The 16,001-nt window shown below is 46.3% G+C and overlaps 1 protein-coding gene across 1 annotated transcript in view; it reads right to left on the bottom strand.

Moving 5' to 3' along the window:
* The window catches only part of LOC113405449 (ovostatin-like), a gene marked incomplete at its 5' end in the record, with an annotated part of 21,075 nt that extends 5,751 nt beyond the window's left edge, over positions 1–15,324 (bottom strand). The window contains 13 exons of the mRNA XM_026646662.1: positions 1,414–1,629; positions 2,342–2,562; positions 3,630–3,795; positions 4,953–5,027; positions 5,638–5,794; positions 6,206–6,287; positions 6,785–6,961; positions 8,814–8,897; positions 10,213–10,264; positions 11,350–11,473; positions 12,536–12,660; positions 14,514–14,742; positions 15,203–15,324. Of these exons, the coding sequence (XP_026502447.1) occupies positions 1,414–1,629; positions 2,342–2,562; positions 3,630–3,795; positions 4,953–5,027; positions 5,638–5,794; positions 6,206–6,287; positions 6,785–6,961; positions 8,814–8,897; positions 10,213–10,264; positions 11,350–11,473; positions 12,536–12,660; positions 14,514–14,742; positions 15,203–15,324 (1,830 nt within the window). The remainder of the gene's footprint in view (positions 1–1,413; positions 1,630–2,341; positions 2,563–3,629; positions 3,796–4,952; positions 5,028–5,637; positions 5,795–6,205; positions 6,288–6,784; positions 6,962–8,813; positions 8,898–10,212; positions 10,265–11,349; positions 11,474–12,535; positions 12,661–14,513; positions 14,743–15,202) is intronic.
* Positions 15,325–16,001: the final 677 nt, after the last annotated feature.

The raw sequence follows: 16,001 nt of genomic DNA, 5'->3' as shown, positions 1-16,001 counted from the left end.
CCCCCCCCCCTGCTCCCTGTCCCTTGACTGCCCCCCCGGAACCCCCTACCCCTTCTCCAACCTCCCAGCCCCATTACCGTGCCACTCAGACCAGCATGTCTGGCTTCGCGCAGTGCCAGACACGCTGCTGCATACATGCTGCCGTGCTCCCCTGCGGAGCCACAGCCCCCTCCCCCCAGCACCTGCCTTCCAGATTTGAACACCTCAAAATTCAGGAGTGCTCAAGCTCAGTTTGGGCAGCTGTTACTTCATTTCTCCCAAATCAAATATACTGATCCACTGTAACTTGCTGTAGAAAAAGTAGGATAAAATTGAGCAAGAAATGCTTCCCAGTGGTTATTAGGACTGGAATTGCTATTTTCAACAGCCATTGCCTTTTGTTTGTTTGTTTAAAAGGAAGACAGTGATATTGCATTGGCAAATTCCCCATAGAAAGAAAGAGTGGAACAAAAGAATAATAAAGGCACCTCAACTTTTCCTCATTTATGGAGGACAGTCTTATAATATGCATCCAGATATCCTCCAATCACACAAGCTGAAAATTGTTTCACTTTACTGCAGTTCTGTAACCATATGGGAACCAATCCTGTCTGTGTTCTGTGCACATCTAAAATTCCTGCTGAATGACCTGCCCTGGGAGCGAGTTACCAGTGACCCAGGGCTGCGGCGGAAGGAGGGTGCAGGTGGGGGGGCGGGGGAGAGCCCAGGGCTGGGGCGGCAGGGGGGTGCGAGTGGTGGGGGAAAGCCCAGGGTTTGGGCGGCAGGGGGGTGCGGCGAGGAGCCCAGGGCTGGAACAGGGGGGCAGCCAAAATTTTTTTTGCTTGGGGCGGCAAAAAACCTAGAGCCGGCCCTGCTCATCTATCAAACATCTACCAAACAAATGCCTGCAAAAAAAAAAAAAAAAAAAAAAAAAAACTCTGAAAACATCTAACAAGTTTACCTATCCAACCACTCAAACTAAAACATCCTAGGCAGATTTTTACCCCAAATAGGAAGATTGCTATTGATTTGACATGGAAGCAGTTGGATAATACAAAGATGGGCAGTAGTATAAAGCCCTATGACTGACAGATAGACAAACTATACTCCTTCAACTGGAACTCAAGTTTTACAAATAAAGAGGAGGATGTTTGTGTGTAACACATGTCCAGTTACCAGTCATCACCTAAGAAAAACTAATCACGTGTGATACAGAGAAAAAACACCAAGGACCAATTCTTTCTTTCTTTCTTTCTGAACTGGACTTAAAGAAGTTGATATATTTGTCCAAAGAGTCTTAAGAAAAGAAATAACAGGGGAGATAGGAAGGAATGGGGAGAGAGAGAGACTGGACAGAAGAGAGGGACACAAAAGAAGAAAGGCTGTATTATGTGCTGAAGAAGCCACACGCTGAAGGGTAGGGTGAGCACTTACCTGCACAAAGACACATCCATTGCCATTCACTTCCAGGATATAATTCCCTGGGACATCAGGCAGGGAACTCTGCTGCAACAGTAGCCTGTTCTGGCTATTCACCTCAAAGACCTTCTCAAAAGGCTTGCTGGAGCTGATTTTAACTGTGTTTTGGCCATTCTCAGAGTAGGTTGCTGCACCATAATCAGCCAGCGCTTGAAGAGCAATAACTGTGTCCTGAAAAAATGTAGAATAATTGTCAATTACAGACACACTGTGTTGGGATACTGCATGGGGTTATTAAACACATGGTTCCAATACAGACCACAGTCATTTCACGGCTCACAAGATTTCAGTGCAGATGAGCCCAAACCCATCCCAGTTCATCTTGGAAACTGAGTCCTGTAGAGTATTAGGGCACACCTCCAGAACGCTTCAGTGCACCAGGTGTGTCTGATAGCAAATCATACACACATCAATAATAGGCTAGAACCAGGGACTAAAGGAATTCTCTGAGCTCCTATTCACGTGAAGATCTAACTGTACCTGTTACTATTCAATTGCTGCCATGTGACTTTCACCTTGGCACATTTAGGACCAGATTGTCTTCTGGACAGCAGAACTCAACTCTAATGTTCTGCTCCCCGAGCAGGTGACATTTACACACACATCATTCTGCAAAGAGCTTGAGTGCATTGGCACTTTGTACGTAGAAGTTGAAGCTAGGGGTGGCAGCTGGCAGGGTGTGGGGAAGCCCCCAATCCCTTCATAGCTGCTATTCCAGCTTTTGGAATAGGGCCTGGACTATCTGTGGGAGAAAGTGGCCAATGGATCTTTTTAGTCACAGTCCTATTGGCTCTCTCTCTCAATCTCTAATGCAGCTGGCTTATGTGAGCAGCTGCCTGTGATTTCCTGGGCGTGATTAGAGGGCAGAAGGTAGTTGCTGTACCTGGGTGGAAGAGAAACCCCCATTGGAATTCTGCTGTCTGATGATCCACTGCACAATCTGTGAGGCGAATGTTAGGTCCTTTTGAGCCCGTTTGGGTTTGTGGAGCACTGCCAGAAGCACATAGCTGGTCATCTCAACCTCAGCAGAGGGGGCACGGGAATAGAAAGAGGGGAACGTTTCTGCAGGGGGCTTTACCTCCCGTTCCCAGTGCACTGAGCCACCTGAGAACAGAAAGGAGATTGTGAAGAACCAGAACAGCAGCTTAGTAATTAGTAGTCTGTGCTGCCATGCAGAAGACCCAATCCCAGTCTCTTTGAGTATGTCTTCTTCTGGTGGCATGTACAGTACAGAGACAGATAGTCCCCCTAGCATAGATATAAATAGTAGAGCAGGCAGAGAGGCGCTGCTTAGGTGAGTAGAGTACAGACATGCTTGAAAGCTGTGGGTATGTACCCAAGTACTTACCCTACACAGCTTTCTACTTGCCCAAGCTGTGCCTCTCCCAATGTAGTGTTCCAGTGCCTCCCTGCGGCTGGAGCATTTCCCCACTTCAGGGAAAGACACAGGCAGTGTGAAAAGGTTCTGGCAGGGTCGAGGCAGCAAAGAAAGATCCTTTTTGAGACGAGGAGGACCAGAACTGAACACAATATTCCAGCAGACTGCTCTGCAGGAGCAGTTACTCATCCATCTGGCCTTGGGGATATTGGGATTAGAATGCAATTATATTTGTGTGCCACAAGCTGTCACCCTTGCTACAGAATAGTCACATAAAAAGATAAGACAGATAGATTGAGAGAAAAGGCTAGAACTAAAGCAAGAGAGAGACACTTGTCCCAGTTCTCTCCTTCCAGCTACCCTTGATTTGCACCAGTGAAAGGGAGGTCAGAATCAGGCCCAGTAAATTCTCATAATTGATAACCAAAAAGTTTGGTGTCAAAGTATTACATAATATTGGACATCTGCATGCACCTATTTGCACAGGAGGAGGGGAGCTTGGGAGTCCTGGTTGAGGTAGGGAGGTGGACATGACAGTCAAGGGCTCCATCAGTATGTGGAGAGGAGGGTTAATCTGGGTTGTGTGTTAAAAACAAAACCACAGATCTGCTCAGCATCTCCATTTCAACTGGCCTACCTATCTCCCTATGTATTTCTAATGAGTGAAACTCCATGACAAATAAAGTTACCATGGTTTCTATATTTGAACACAAGAATTAAAGGTGGCAGTATCATCTAGGTAGGCCCATCTGCCATCAGTGCTAATATCCCAGAAAAACTAGGTGACACTCACCGACTTTCTTAGCTGATTTGTCCAGCTCCTTCAAGAAGAAGTCACATTTCCCCTCATTGACGACCAGGCAGAAGATATAGGCCAGGAGTGCCTGGATGTAAACTTTGCTGATTTCCTCTCCAGATGCAGCCTCCAAGCAAAACAGGCCATTTCGGACCACGGGGTGCTATAAATAAATTAGATCTGTGTGTGTGTGTGGGACGTACATCTTCACACAGACAAATATTTCTGTTCCAGAACATTCCAGGCTCACTTTATCTGGCCACCATCACTGCAGTGAACATGGAATATTCTAGGTCCAAAAGGACTGCAGAAGGGGCAGCATGACATCCCTAAAACAAGGATTTTCAGACTAGGGAAACATCATAACACAGGAGTGCCTTTGGTTTCGTTACTGAAGTTGAAATTTGAGTATAAATGAGAGCTCATTCTGTCCCCCTTCCAGTCCACTGCTTCTTCTTAGCTCTACAATAAGTTATTAAACTTCCATTGGTAATATCACATTCTGTAGTCATGGACAAACTCAACATTATGGGCCAGATTCTGCTCTCAGTGCCTCCAGTGTCAATCCATTGACATATATGGTGTTGTCCTGGATTTACACTGAAGTAAATGAAGTTACCCCAAGGTCACTTTGATCACAATTTGACTCCATGTCTTCACTGCTGCAGAATATAGGCCAGGAGGAAGCAAGCTCCTCAGACAGAAACAGAACACCTGCTAAGAAAATGTATGGAAAATACAAGTCAGGAAGTCTGACATTTTAGGGTCTAAGGCCCAACCTCTGCTCTCCCTGACGCCAACCACTGTAAAGCAAGACAATTTGTCCCTCATTTTAATGGACTTTTACATTTTTAACTGGTTGCAGCATGTGTATCATTCATCAGAACTGAACTGGAGCTTACTCCACCTCTGCACATAGTCAGAGATACACGAGTTAACAGGCACATTTGGATGTTTCAAGGGTCTGCCCTGAACTTTCTCCTGGTCCTGAGTGACTCATGTTTAAGGCTGAGATATAATACAAGCACAAGAGCCTGACAAGTTTGCAGGCACGTCTAGCATTTCATTTAATCAGAAGTTACACTGAGCCATATACTGCCCAAGACCCTATTGACTGCAGTGGAATTTCTGCTTGAAGACTGGGGCTAGCATGTAGCCCCTTTTCTTTATTAACAGCAATGAAAGCATACACATTCCATGCAGACATGTCCCTGTGGGTCATCACTTCCAGTACCCAGGCAAATTTGTAACAGATTCTGGGGCCAAGCCAACTGACCGAAACCAATTAAGGCAGGATAACAATAGTGAAGGAATCCTTACCGAGCTGGGGTGTCCAGCCTCAAGCAAAGCTGTGGTGATGTAGGCTGTCAGTGAAAGCTCGTCATCGACTCCTCCCTGAATAAAACACACGACAGAACTAGTCATTCCAGGGGGGGAGGGAACCGCCTTCTCCTCCCCCTGGACTGTTTCACTGACCTACCACACCAGAGTGGTTCCCATATTGTGTTATTACCCTGTTATGCCTGGACAGAGAGTTCAGGATAGCAGTTCTCAAACTGATCCCCAGTGTTTGCTGGTCACATCGGATTGGCTCTGCTTCTATTGCTGGCCGAGTTCTTTACAATGAAGAGCCTGGCCAGCTGTGGAAGCAGTTCTTAAGGAAGAAGAATGAGCCTAGCAACCTCTCATAGGGGCAGCTGCTTGCCTAAGAAGATGTGGGAGAGGAGCCCCTAGATGCAGCAAGAAAAGAACTTCTTCAACTTTGTAGTGGCTGAGATAGAGTGTAGGTGCTGGGAAATTGGGGAAAGAAAACAGATTTGTGAGATCAGAGATATGCTTTGGAAAATGAAATCTATTAAACTTTGACATTATTAATTGTCTATATCTGAAGAGTTATCCCAGTGGAAGGGGGGAATTGGGGATTAAGGATGCGATTTAGCAGAGGTAAGAAAGTGCTTTTCCAGTGGCAGGACACGAAGTTCAGCAGGGAGCAGAAATGTGTCACCGTCAAGGCATTGTTGAAGAGTTTCCCAACACTTTGGAAGCAACCACTTGACTTCTGTTTGCTTGAGAGCCAGGTCAGAGTTTGGGACTGGACATGGTCATCAATAAAGATATAGCGCTTGGCTTGTGCGTATGACTTGTATACGAAGGCGGTGAGCCTGAAGGAGAACAGCACAGATATGAGCAGTCACTTGGAGTCTAAAGCATCAAAACTCAATGCAGGTACCTTCCCCTCCTACACACAGGCCAGGAGGGGAATGAGCGACAGATGATGGGATAGAACTGTTTCTTTAATCTGTCTGTAAAATGCTGGCTTTGTGTCCATGTGTATGATCATGTCACATCAAGTGGGTGAGTCTACAGAGAAGAAAAATGGACCTACTGCCAGTAGCAGCTAAGAGAGTTCTCCTTTAGCATCATTGGTAGAGATGTTTGTTCTTAGAGCATTAGAACTAGAGTTCTAGTCCATGCTCTTTACATGTGTGTTTGATTTATTTAGTGTGTGTCTTTCATCTGCAGCTCATGGATTCATTACCAGCCGAGGCCTCAGCCAGCTTCCCAGCTCTCACCATGTATTTCCTTCCTTATCTCTGGTCCCAAAGACACTGTAGGATCCATCCGGGTGTTTGTATGACAGCTGCTTCTGGTACCCTGAAAACACACAAGGAGGAGGAAATGTTTCCTGATTAAAACCAACGAAATCCCATTTTAATTTGTCATCAAATAAATCCAGAACCCAAATTAGAGGAATCAAATGGGGATGAGCCTGGGGGACTGAGGGGAGCAGAAGAACATTGACTTGGCATCAAAGCCTGGGGGAAAGGAGCAAGGAGAGCGCACTAAGGATTGACAACAAAAAACAGACGTTTGGAAGGGGCAGGAAGACAAGACATACATGGAGTGAACCTCAAACAAGGTGAAAAGGTGGGTGGGGAGGGGATAGAAGAGGCAGGATGATGTAAGGAGCAATTTCAAGCAGAACTACCAATTGATTTGCAGGAGCAAGCAGGTCAGCAGGGTATTACAAGGCAGCTACATGGTTCAGAATGCTTAGTTAAATGAAAAATGTGGAGCTACCAGGGTAACTTTGTAGTGCATGCTATCAATGGAGGCAGGAGGGTGTCACAAGTTAAGGAGAGGCCCCTCACCACTGACTAAGTATCCGATGGCCTTGGATTTGGTCTCCTCACTCAGCTGCCCCGTCTTATTCAAATAGTCCAGGACGTAGATGTTGGGGGCAAACAGGACCATGTTCTGCTCCCCGCAGCCAAAGGGCATCTGGAGGAGCTGCTGCAGGTTCTGCATGGCTGTGCCCAGGATATCACCTGGGAATAGAGACATAGGGAGTGAGTTTCACACAGAGCCAACATCAGAATCTGCAAAGCTAATATGTACTACAGAACAATAATATCAGTACAACAGTCAGGGACCCTCAAGATCCTGACAGAGATTCTAGAATTAACCCCTAGTTGCAGAGATTCTACCACTGCTTTTCTCAGTAGTCCTTGAATCCCGAGCACAGGAGGACAGATTCGTTCTGGTCTAAAGTAGAAGACAGCGAAAAACCCCAAACAAGAAACCCCCACACCTCATGCCCCTTTGCCCTCCACATCTGCACTTTGCCAGCTAATCTGCACCAGAAATATATTGAACATGGCAAATGCCTGCAAAGCTTCAAGCAGCTCGTTTTTATTTAAGAACAAAAAAATACCCAACCAGGAAAGGTTTCTTCCTTATCCCAAGAAAGTTATACTTGTCAGTACAGCCTGGGCAAAAGAGCCCTGGACAGGTTTAAGAACTCCCAACCCAACAGGGCTAGAAATGGGCACTTCAGAGCGGAAGTTGTGGTCTCCACAGCCCTTGCTGATTGTCCATAAAGAGCTGGCTGGTCACATGCTACCAGCATTTTCTCTTTATTTCCAGCTGTTAAAATGCATTAAGAGAGAGTTGAAATACATCAAATACTTTCCAAATGTCACCTCTCCATGTAAGAAATTGCTGTACTTGCCACAGGATGGCATGAAATGGAGAAGCGTATCTGGGTGATCATGAATCAGGTGATGGAAAAACGTGTTCAGGAGGCATTCTCTGTACTAAAATATTGCCCCGACTATGAAAAACTTTGGGAACACTGCTTCATAACACTTCAGTGGAAGGATTTTTAGTTCCTCTATGGCAGTGGTTCTCAAAGCCGGTCTGCTGCTTGTTCAGGGAAAGCCCGTGGTGGGCCGGGCCGGTTTGTTTACCTGCCGCGTCTGCAGGTTCGGCCGATTGCGGCTCCCACTGGCCGCGGTTCGCCGTTCCAGGCCAATGGGGGCTGCGGGAAGCAGCGCGGGCCGAGGGATGTGCTGGCCGCCCTTCCCGCAGCTCCCATTGGCCTGGAGCAGCAAACCGCGGCCAGTGGGAACCGCGATCGGCCGAACCTGCGGACGTGGCAGGTAAACAAACCTGCCCGGCCCGCCAGGGGCTTTCCCGGAACAAGCGGTGGACCGGCTTTGAGAACCACTGCTTTATGGGACACCCATCAGTTGTTTCTAAGGCTTCGTACATCCCAAGATGTCAGGCCTTAGAACTGCAATGCAATTATTTATTTCAAAATGATATTTGGGTGAAATATTTAGAGGTTTCTAAAATTGTATTAATTTCTGTTTTTTCTCCTTCCAAGGCCTGGATAACTGAACTCACAGAGAGATACAAAAGTATTTTAATAAAGCTTTTAAAACACCCTTTGCTACAACATTGCTAAAATAGTATTTCTAGAAAGCATGGCACATACAGAGCAAATGATGGGGTGCGGTGGCATAATGCATTTATTAGCATGATTTTGGGAGGAGCAGCATAACTCAGTAAGGGCTTTGTCTCTTGTGAGTAATATAGCTTAATATATAGGATGGTGGGGTGCAAAGGTTTTATTGGCATGAGTTTAGGATGGGTGCATTTGGCATGAGTGGCAAACAATTGAATCAACCCAAACAAGTGCCAATAACCCCTTTATACCAAAAGAAAGGAGTATCACCAACATCCAGAACCTGGGTTTCTCCTCTCTGGCAAAGAGGATGTCTTCTACCACTGCAAAGCTGGCTGGTTACTTTCAAAGAGGCAGGAATAAGCCTTGTTGCTCAGAAGTTTGCCTTTCCTGAGATGTAAGAATCTCAATACAAAACTTAATAGATTTACCAGTGACAGAACAAGAGGCTCTGGCTGATCCTTCCACCAGGTTTTCAGGCAGCTTCAGAGACACTGGTTCCGTGGCTGCAGCATCTGCGGGGAAAATATTAGATTAATTTTGATCATTTATATCAGGAATTTGATTATAGCAACTAAGCACTTCTTGTAAAAGTTAAAATGAATGAACATCAGAAGACACCCACAATGGAGAACAGTATATGGAAACTGTTGCTGTTGCCCCCAAGAGCATAACAATAGTCAAGAGTGAAGGAGACAAAGTAAAACTAATACAGTGAAAGCCAGACAAAATGGGGCAAATCCTCAGGTGTTGTAAGTTACCACAGTCCACAGAAGTCAACGTATATAGGCAAGGCCAGTGCTCACAGGATGTGATGGCACTTGTGGTCGCCAGGAACCCAGGTTGAAGGAGCATCTTCAGCAAGACACTTGATGTGGGGGGTTGGTGAGGGTTAGAGTCCTCTTTTTTGCTCCCTCCATTAGCAAGTGGTCTTCCATGGCCTTCACAGCAACTTGGCTACTTACCACTCTTCATGGCAAATTCATTCTAAGGCTCCCCTGTTTCCTGTCTGTCTCTCCACTCCCAGCCCTATCTTCCATCCTCACTGGGAGAAGGAAACTGAAAAATTAAACTCTGGGGGAAGACATTAATCAAATATGCCTTCAGGGGGCCCAGGACATGCTTGAAATGTCCCAGTGAACTATGTATCTTTGGTAGTTATATGGCCCCCTGCACTATTAGCAAGTGCTATTATGCCACTAAATGAACAGAGACACAGAGACACAGAGACATGTTTACACTGCACACTAAACCCGGGTCTGTGGGACTGTGCTTGAACATCAACCTTGCATTGTAAACCGAGGATTGCAACTGGCAGACCCGGGTCTCAGTGCTGTGCTAACACATTCATCCTGCATACTCTGACCAGGATCTGCAGCTTGACCTGTGCCACACTGCAAATGACAGGGCTTGGACCCAAGTCACAGCAGGACTCAGGCTCTGACCCACCCCTGAGCAGGGTTCTAGGAGCCAGGACATGAGTGCTTGCTGTACCCAAGTCAGGCTGATTTGCATGTGAACAGAAGGGGGGCTTGGGCCCAAACCTGAGTCAGAACCTGGGCTTAGTATGCAGTGTAGACATTCCTGTGTGACCTTGGGCAGATCACTTAGGGTGGTTAGTGGCACAGCGGGGAATTGAACTCTCATCATTCCACTGCCAGACTAGCACTCTAACTCCTGGACCATCCTTCCTCACACATCTAGGTGCCAGCTGTACAGTGCCTCCATGAAAGGGGGATGGGTCAGGGATTTACAAAATTATTAATTAGTGCTGAGGGAAAGAGCTTTGGTCCCAGTCAACAGGTACAGAATTTGGAGAGATGCCCTTACCCTTTGTGCAGATGAGGGAGCTCTGGGTCACCTCCTTTTCGATGCCTTCAGGCTGGTCAGTGGAGGGGAGAGAGAGGAGACACATACAGCACATCAGAATGAATGTTACAGAAGAAAATGGTCCAATGAAAAGCCATCCCCATGTCTGCACTATCAAGTAATCAGGGTATTATACCCAGACTCTAGGGACCAGACTCATCCATGATGTGGCTGCTACTTCAGGGGAGCTCTAGACAATTGGTTTTGGCTCTGTGGAGTCTTTCCCATTCTTCTTCCCTCTATTACACAAGGGGATGGGGGAAACTTACTGTATTTCTCTTCCATCTGCTTCAGTCCTTCCCTCTCTTTACTTCCCCCAGCATAACTCAGTAAGGGCTTTGTCACTTGTGAGTAATATAGTTTGATATAAAGGATGGTGGGGTGCAAAGGTTTTATTGGCAGTCCCTGAATGTCCCAGTTTAAGATAATATACAGGGTGGTAATATTCCTGCCAGCCAGGGGACAGCTGTCATAGATGCAGGGCTAGTGCTTAAACATGGTGCTAGGTGCCCTACAAATACCATTGCTTGCTAGCTGGATTGAGTCAGATGCAGTTTATGGCTAGGAAATGCTAAGCAGAGTTCTGAGAAGACTGTGGGAGTTTCATTTCAACTCTCCTGGTGGATTTGCATCCTGTGGATCATACGTATGCTGGTCCCAGTTATGGCTCTGCCTAAGTGTAGGATGCAAACACAGTGAATCCATGCACAGGGTATTTTGGGCTTGGAGAAGGAATCCTGTTCTACAAAGTGGATACATCAGCATGGTCTGTCTGACCCCAGGCTGGCTAATGCAGCAGGCAGGACAAACTCTCCAGCACTGCAGTTAGAAGGAGGGAGGGGTTTCAGGGTGGGCTGGCTCACACACTCTGACCTCCATCATATTCACCAAACACTCATCATCCCAACAACACTCTTGATGGCAGTGACATCGCTCCTAAACTGAACACCCAGCCCTATCCCAGCTGGCTGGCACTGGATCCAAGCCTGGTGCACTTTAGAGCACTTCAAATACTTTGACTTGCTTTCACACATACTTGCTGCACTCTTCACGGAAGGGAGGGATGTTCAGACAGAGAGCCAGAGCTTTCCACTGTACCTCAACCAACAGGGTTCTAATCAGGGTGTCCTTCCACCCTATCTCCGGCCTCCCAGATGTTCTGTTCCCACATTTCCCACCATTCTTCTTGGTCTCAGCAGTAACACTAAACATCACATCACCTGGAATAACACCCGATAAAGAGAAAAAGTTACTTCCATTGCCCAGCGTGATGGCTGATGTTAGCAGATTTCTACATGTGACAAAACTGCAGTATGGAACTTTGCGGGTCAGCTGGTGGACCAAGTGGCCAGGCAGCAGTTCTGCAGAAAAGGACCTAGGGGTTACAGTGGATGAGAAACTGGATATGAGTCAACCGTGTGCCCTTGTTGCCAAGAAGGCTAACAGCGTTTTGGACTGTATAAGTAGGAGCATTGCCAGCAGATTGAGGGACGTGATCATTCCCCTCTATTCGGCATTGGTGAGGCCTCATTGGAGTACTGTGTCCAGTTTTGGGCCCCACACTACAAGAAGGATGTGGAAAAATTGGAAAGAGTCCAGTGGAGGGCAACAAAAATGATTAGGGGGCTGGAGCATATGACTTATGAGGAGAGGCTGAGGAAACTGGGGTTATTTAGTCTGCAGAAGAGAAGAATGAGGGAGGATTTGATAGCTGCTTTCAACTACCTGAAAGGGGGTTACAAAGAGGATGGAGCTAGGCTGTCCTCAGTGGTGGCAGATGACAGAACAAGGAGTAATGGTCTCAAGTTGCAGTGGGGGAGGTTTAGGTTGGATATTAGGAAAAACTTTTTCACTGGGAGGGTGGTGAAGCACTGGAATGGGTTACCTAGGGAGGTGGTGGAATCTCCTTCCTTAGAGGTTTTTAAGGTCAGGCTTGACAAAGCCCTGGCTGGGATGATTTAGTTGGTGTTGGTCCTGCTTTGAGCAGGGGGTTGGACTAGATGACCTCCTGAGGTCTCTTCCAACCTTGATATTCTATGATTCTATGACTGTTTAGTCACCATTGATGAGCAGCCATGGGGTAATGGAGCTCTGAGCTCTATACATGGAAAGGGCCAGGGCAATGCAGCTCTCTATAGAGCACCTCCCAAGCAAGCAAAGTTGGGGCAATGCAGCTCCAAGCTCTATGGACTCAGAAGATGGACTGGTTAGGGATGGGCTTTTTGGTGACACATGAATAGACTAGCATCAGTCACAGGACAGAAAGTTGTGCAGAAACTTAACAAGTTTTTTTGAGATAATATTCCAGACATAGGTTTTCCTCTCATTGGCACACACGCATCCATCATCTCCCTTTGGGGAAAGGAGCTGAGCCTGGTAATCCTGGGAATTGGCTAGCAAAATACCAACCTGAGAGCAGGAGAGAAATACTGATGTGGTGCAGGCTATGTCTGACACAAACAGGGTCAGCATTACAGGAACTCCCTTCTGCCTATCTCCAGTGGGTATCCAATGCCAACACTATGGGGCAGAACCAGAACAGGGGATGCTGTGGTATTGGACGGGCCACTCTTCAGAGGACATCTTAACAGAGCTATCTTCTGCCTGTCTCTAGTAAACATCAATAGGGACATGAAATATACCATCGAAGCAGATAACCTAATATACTGACCAGCACCCATGCTCTCAGTCAGTACAAAAGGTGCTAACGCCTTCCAGGAGATCTGCATAGGAAACCATTGCCCGGGCTCTTTTTTGCTGCTTTATGGGGTATATTGAAGGCCACCAAGGGTTGTTACTTTTTCTTCCCAACATTTTTCTGATTTCTAGATTTCTGTGTTTTGTTGCAGGACTACTAGGAAAACTGGAAAGGGATTATGACATCACAAGAGATGGAGAGGAAAAAGGATTTAAACTGTTTAAAACTCTGGTGGCTTTTTGTTTGTTAACATCTATTTAACACAGACTCTTAAAAAACAGTAAGGAGAAAAGTCTTTTTCTGATGATTCAAACACACCTCTTTAATTAAGGGCTAAGAAAGTTCCCACTGTAGTTCTCCAGTTATCCTAGGAGACCTCCACCAAAAAGAGGATAAAATGAGAGTTGATGATTTAATATTAAAATCAAGCAGAAAAAAAAATGAAAACCAGGGAGGCGGGAAATCTAGCTTTTTGGATACAATGCAAAAAAGCAAAAGCGGGTACAAATATTTTTCGCAGGTCCCCTTTAAGTTGTGTGTAAACTATTGAGGAGTGTGGGTGCACCCCACTGTTATTGGATGTGTTCTGCCTGAGGGTAGTGAGGTCGGCAGAATCCCCCTATGGGTAACTAGAAAGAACACGTCTCTTACACCTTCTGTCCTGAAGGGCAGAAAGCTCTGCCTCATGCTGCTGACTGGTGCACAAGAAGTGCAGGCTATTTATCCCAGCTTTCAGAAGCTGTATAGAGCCTCTGCCTAGGCAAACACTCCACTGATACAAGCACTGATTCTGAGGGTCTCTGTACCCTGCACCCTAGACAGGAGTCAGAATCTGACCAGGCTCAACTCCCCACCCCCAACCCCTTGTGCTTACACTTTGGGAGGCCCAGGTCCAGGTTCTGCCTTGACTTACAGCCTCTGTAGCCCCACTAAAGTCATCAGAGTTGTAAAGAACCCTGAAGCATGAATGATGCTTGCCCACATGCTCAGGGTTTAGCTGATCGCCATATTTGGGGTCGGGAAGAAATTTTCCTCCAGGGCAGATTGGCAGAGGCACTGGGGGTTTTTCACCTTCCTCTGCAGTGTGGGGCAAGGGTCACTTGCTGGAGGATTCTCTGCACATTGAAGTCTTTAAACCGTGTTCTGAGGACTTCAATAGCTCAGACATAGGTTAGGAGTTTATTACAGGAGTGGGTGGGTGAGATTCTGTGGCCTGTGTTGTGCAGGAGGTCAGACTAGACGATCATAATGGTCCCTTCTGACCTTAGAGTCTATGAGTTAGAATCTATGCTATGTACACACCCATATTTCTGGTCTTTTCAACTCCCCACAGAGGTTTGCTTGTATCTTACTCCCAGGACACAATTCAGCAAGCTCTGTCTGCTCTGTAGTGGCCCAGAAGGACTGGCGCAACCAGGCTGATTTGCCATAATACAAATAGGTCTTAACAAATTTACCACATTGCTGCTTGTTTTAGCCACACAGGCAGGAGTCCTGGAAAAGATGTGGTATCTTCCAGGTTATGGGGGACACATTTAATCAGAGCGAGAAGAAGAGGACATACCTTGATGCACTTGTCCAGGTAGTTGAAGACGTTGGCTCTAAGGAGGAAGTCTTCCCCCCGGAAGGTGGAGTAGGGCAGGGTCAGGTCAACAAAGAAAGGCTGGAAGGCTGTCAGGGAGGTGGGTGCAGAGATACCAAATCCAGACTCCTTCTCCAAACAGAAAACGCTGGCTTTCCATTCGGTGATGGTGTCAGGGATGGTGAATACAATGTTGGCCTTGCCAGTGGAACTAGAGGGAATGGGGCAGAGCATGTATGCGGTACACAGTAGAGACAGATTTTTCAGAGAATCAGCAGAGTGAGCACTGCCCATGTTCTGCTTGGAGAATTCCCCTTGTTGTCTGAGTGCTCAAAACTCATCACTCAAATCCCCTGAAGAGAAGCCCCTAGAAAATTCTCCTGCATGCCACTTGCCTGAGGTAACAGAACAATCAGTGGCAGAACATGGAATAAGACCATGAGTTCGTGACTCCACTTAAGCAACAAGACACTCCTTCCTCTCGCTAGCCAAGTCTGACATGCTGGATGCATTATTTGGGAACATGTACTGACAGCCTTGAACAATATCACCATGCAGGGTTGCGGGGAGGAAGCTGGCTATAGGAAGTGTTCCATGCCCTTCCTGATGCCTTTCAGGGCAATAGTGGGCCCTTAAAAAGAAGATGAGAAGACAGAATAAGCAGTACTCACCCTACTGAAAAGAGATCCCAAATCCATGTCTCGGGGAAGAATTTCCGAACAGTCTCAGTCATGACTCTGCCTCGAGAATCATCTGCAGAGACAGTCTCTGTTAAGGGAGAATGGGGAGCTTGCTTAAACCCAGTGGATTTAGCAAAGGTACAATCGCAGAATGGCCTTTGCATATGGATAAAACTGTTGCCACAGTGTTTATCCCCAAAGCTGGCAAATTACTGTCCCCACCCCCATACCAATGTGCCTCAAACTTGTTCAGGAGAGAAAACCTCTAGGGGTAAGCAGGGAATTCAATCTTTGTTGTCTATTGAGTTCCAGTTGTAGTGGGGAGTTTTTGAATGTGGCCACCTATATCACCCAGAACTGGACTGAGACCCACCAGCTCACTTCATACAGGCCACCCAGTGGTGAGCTGGGTTAGAGATGAGTGGGAAACAGTTTTCCCCATCCCTCGGATATTTTCAGGAGATCAACTTTTTTTTTTTTTACTTTTTTATTAAGGGCAAAGTTAGAATAAAATGTTCACATACTAAATCATACAGTACCTGTCCCTTATTCAGGATCAGGTCAATATTCAAAATCCAGGACAAAGATTAATCTCAAACTGGGATAAAAAGTTGAAATCTCAAAAATATTTGTGAACTGGAAAAAAAATTGGTTCAGGACCAACTGAAATTATTTATTTAAATAATGGCAAAATGTCTCATTTCAGTTTTGACCCTTTTTTCTTTTTATCCTTTTTCAGTATACGTATCTTAAATTTTGCAACAGAAAGTAATTTCAAATTGGAAAAACA

The sequence above is a fragment of the Terrapene carolina genome, unplaced genomic scaffold, assembly GCF_002925995.2.
Source record: "Terrapene carolina triunguis isolate 2854851 unplaced genomic scaffold, T_m_triunguis-2.0 Scaffold37472, whole genome shotgun sequence".
NCBI lineage: Eukaryota > Metazoa > Chordata > Testudines > Emydidae > Terrapene > Terrapene triunguis.
This window is presented reverse-complemented; position numbering and strand designations above follow the sequence as displayed.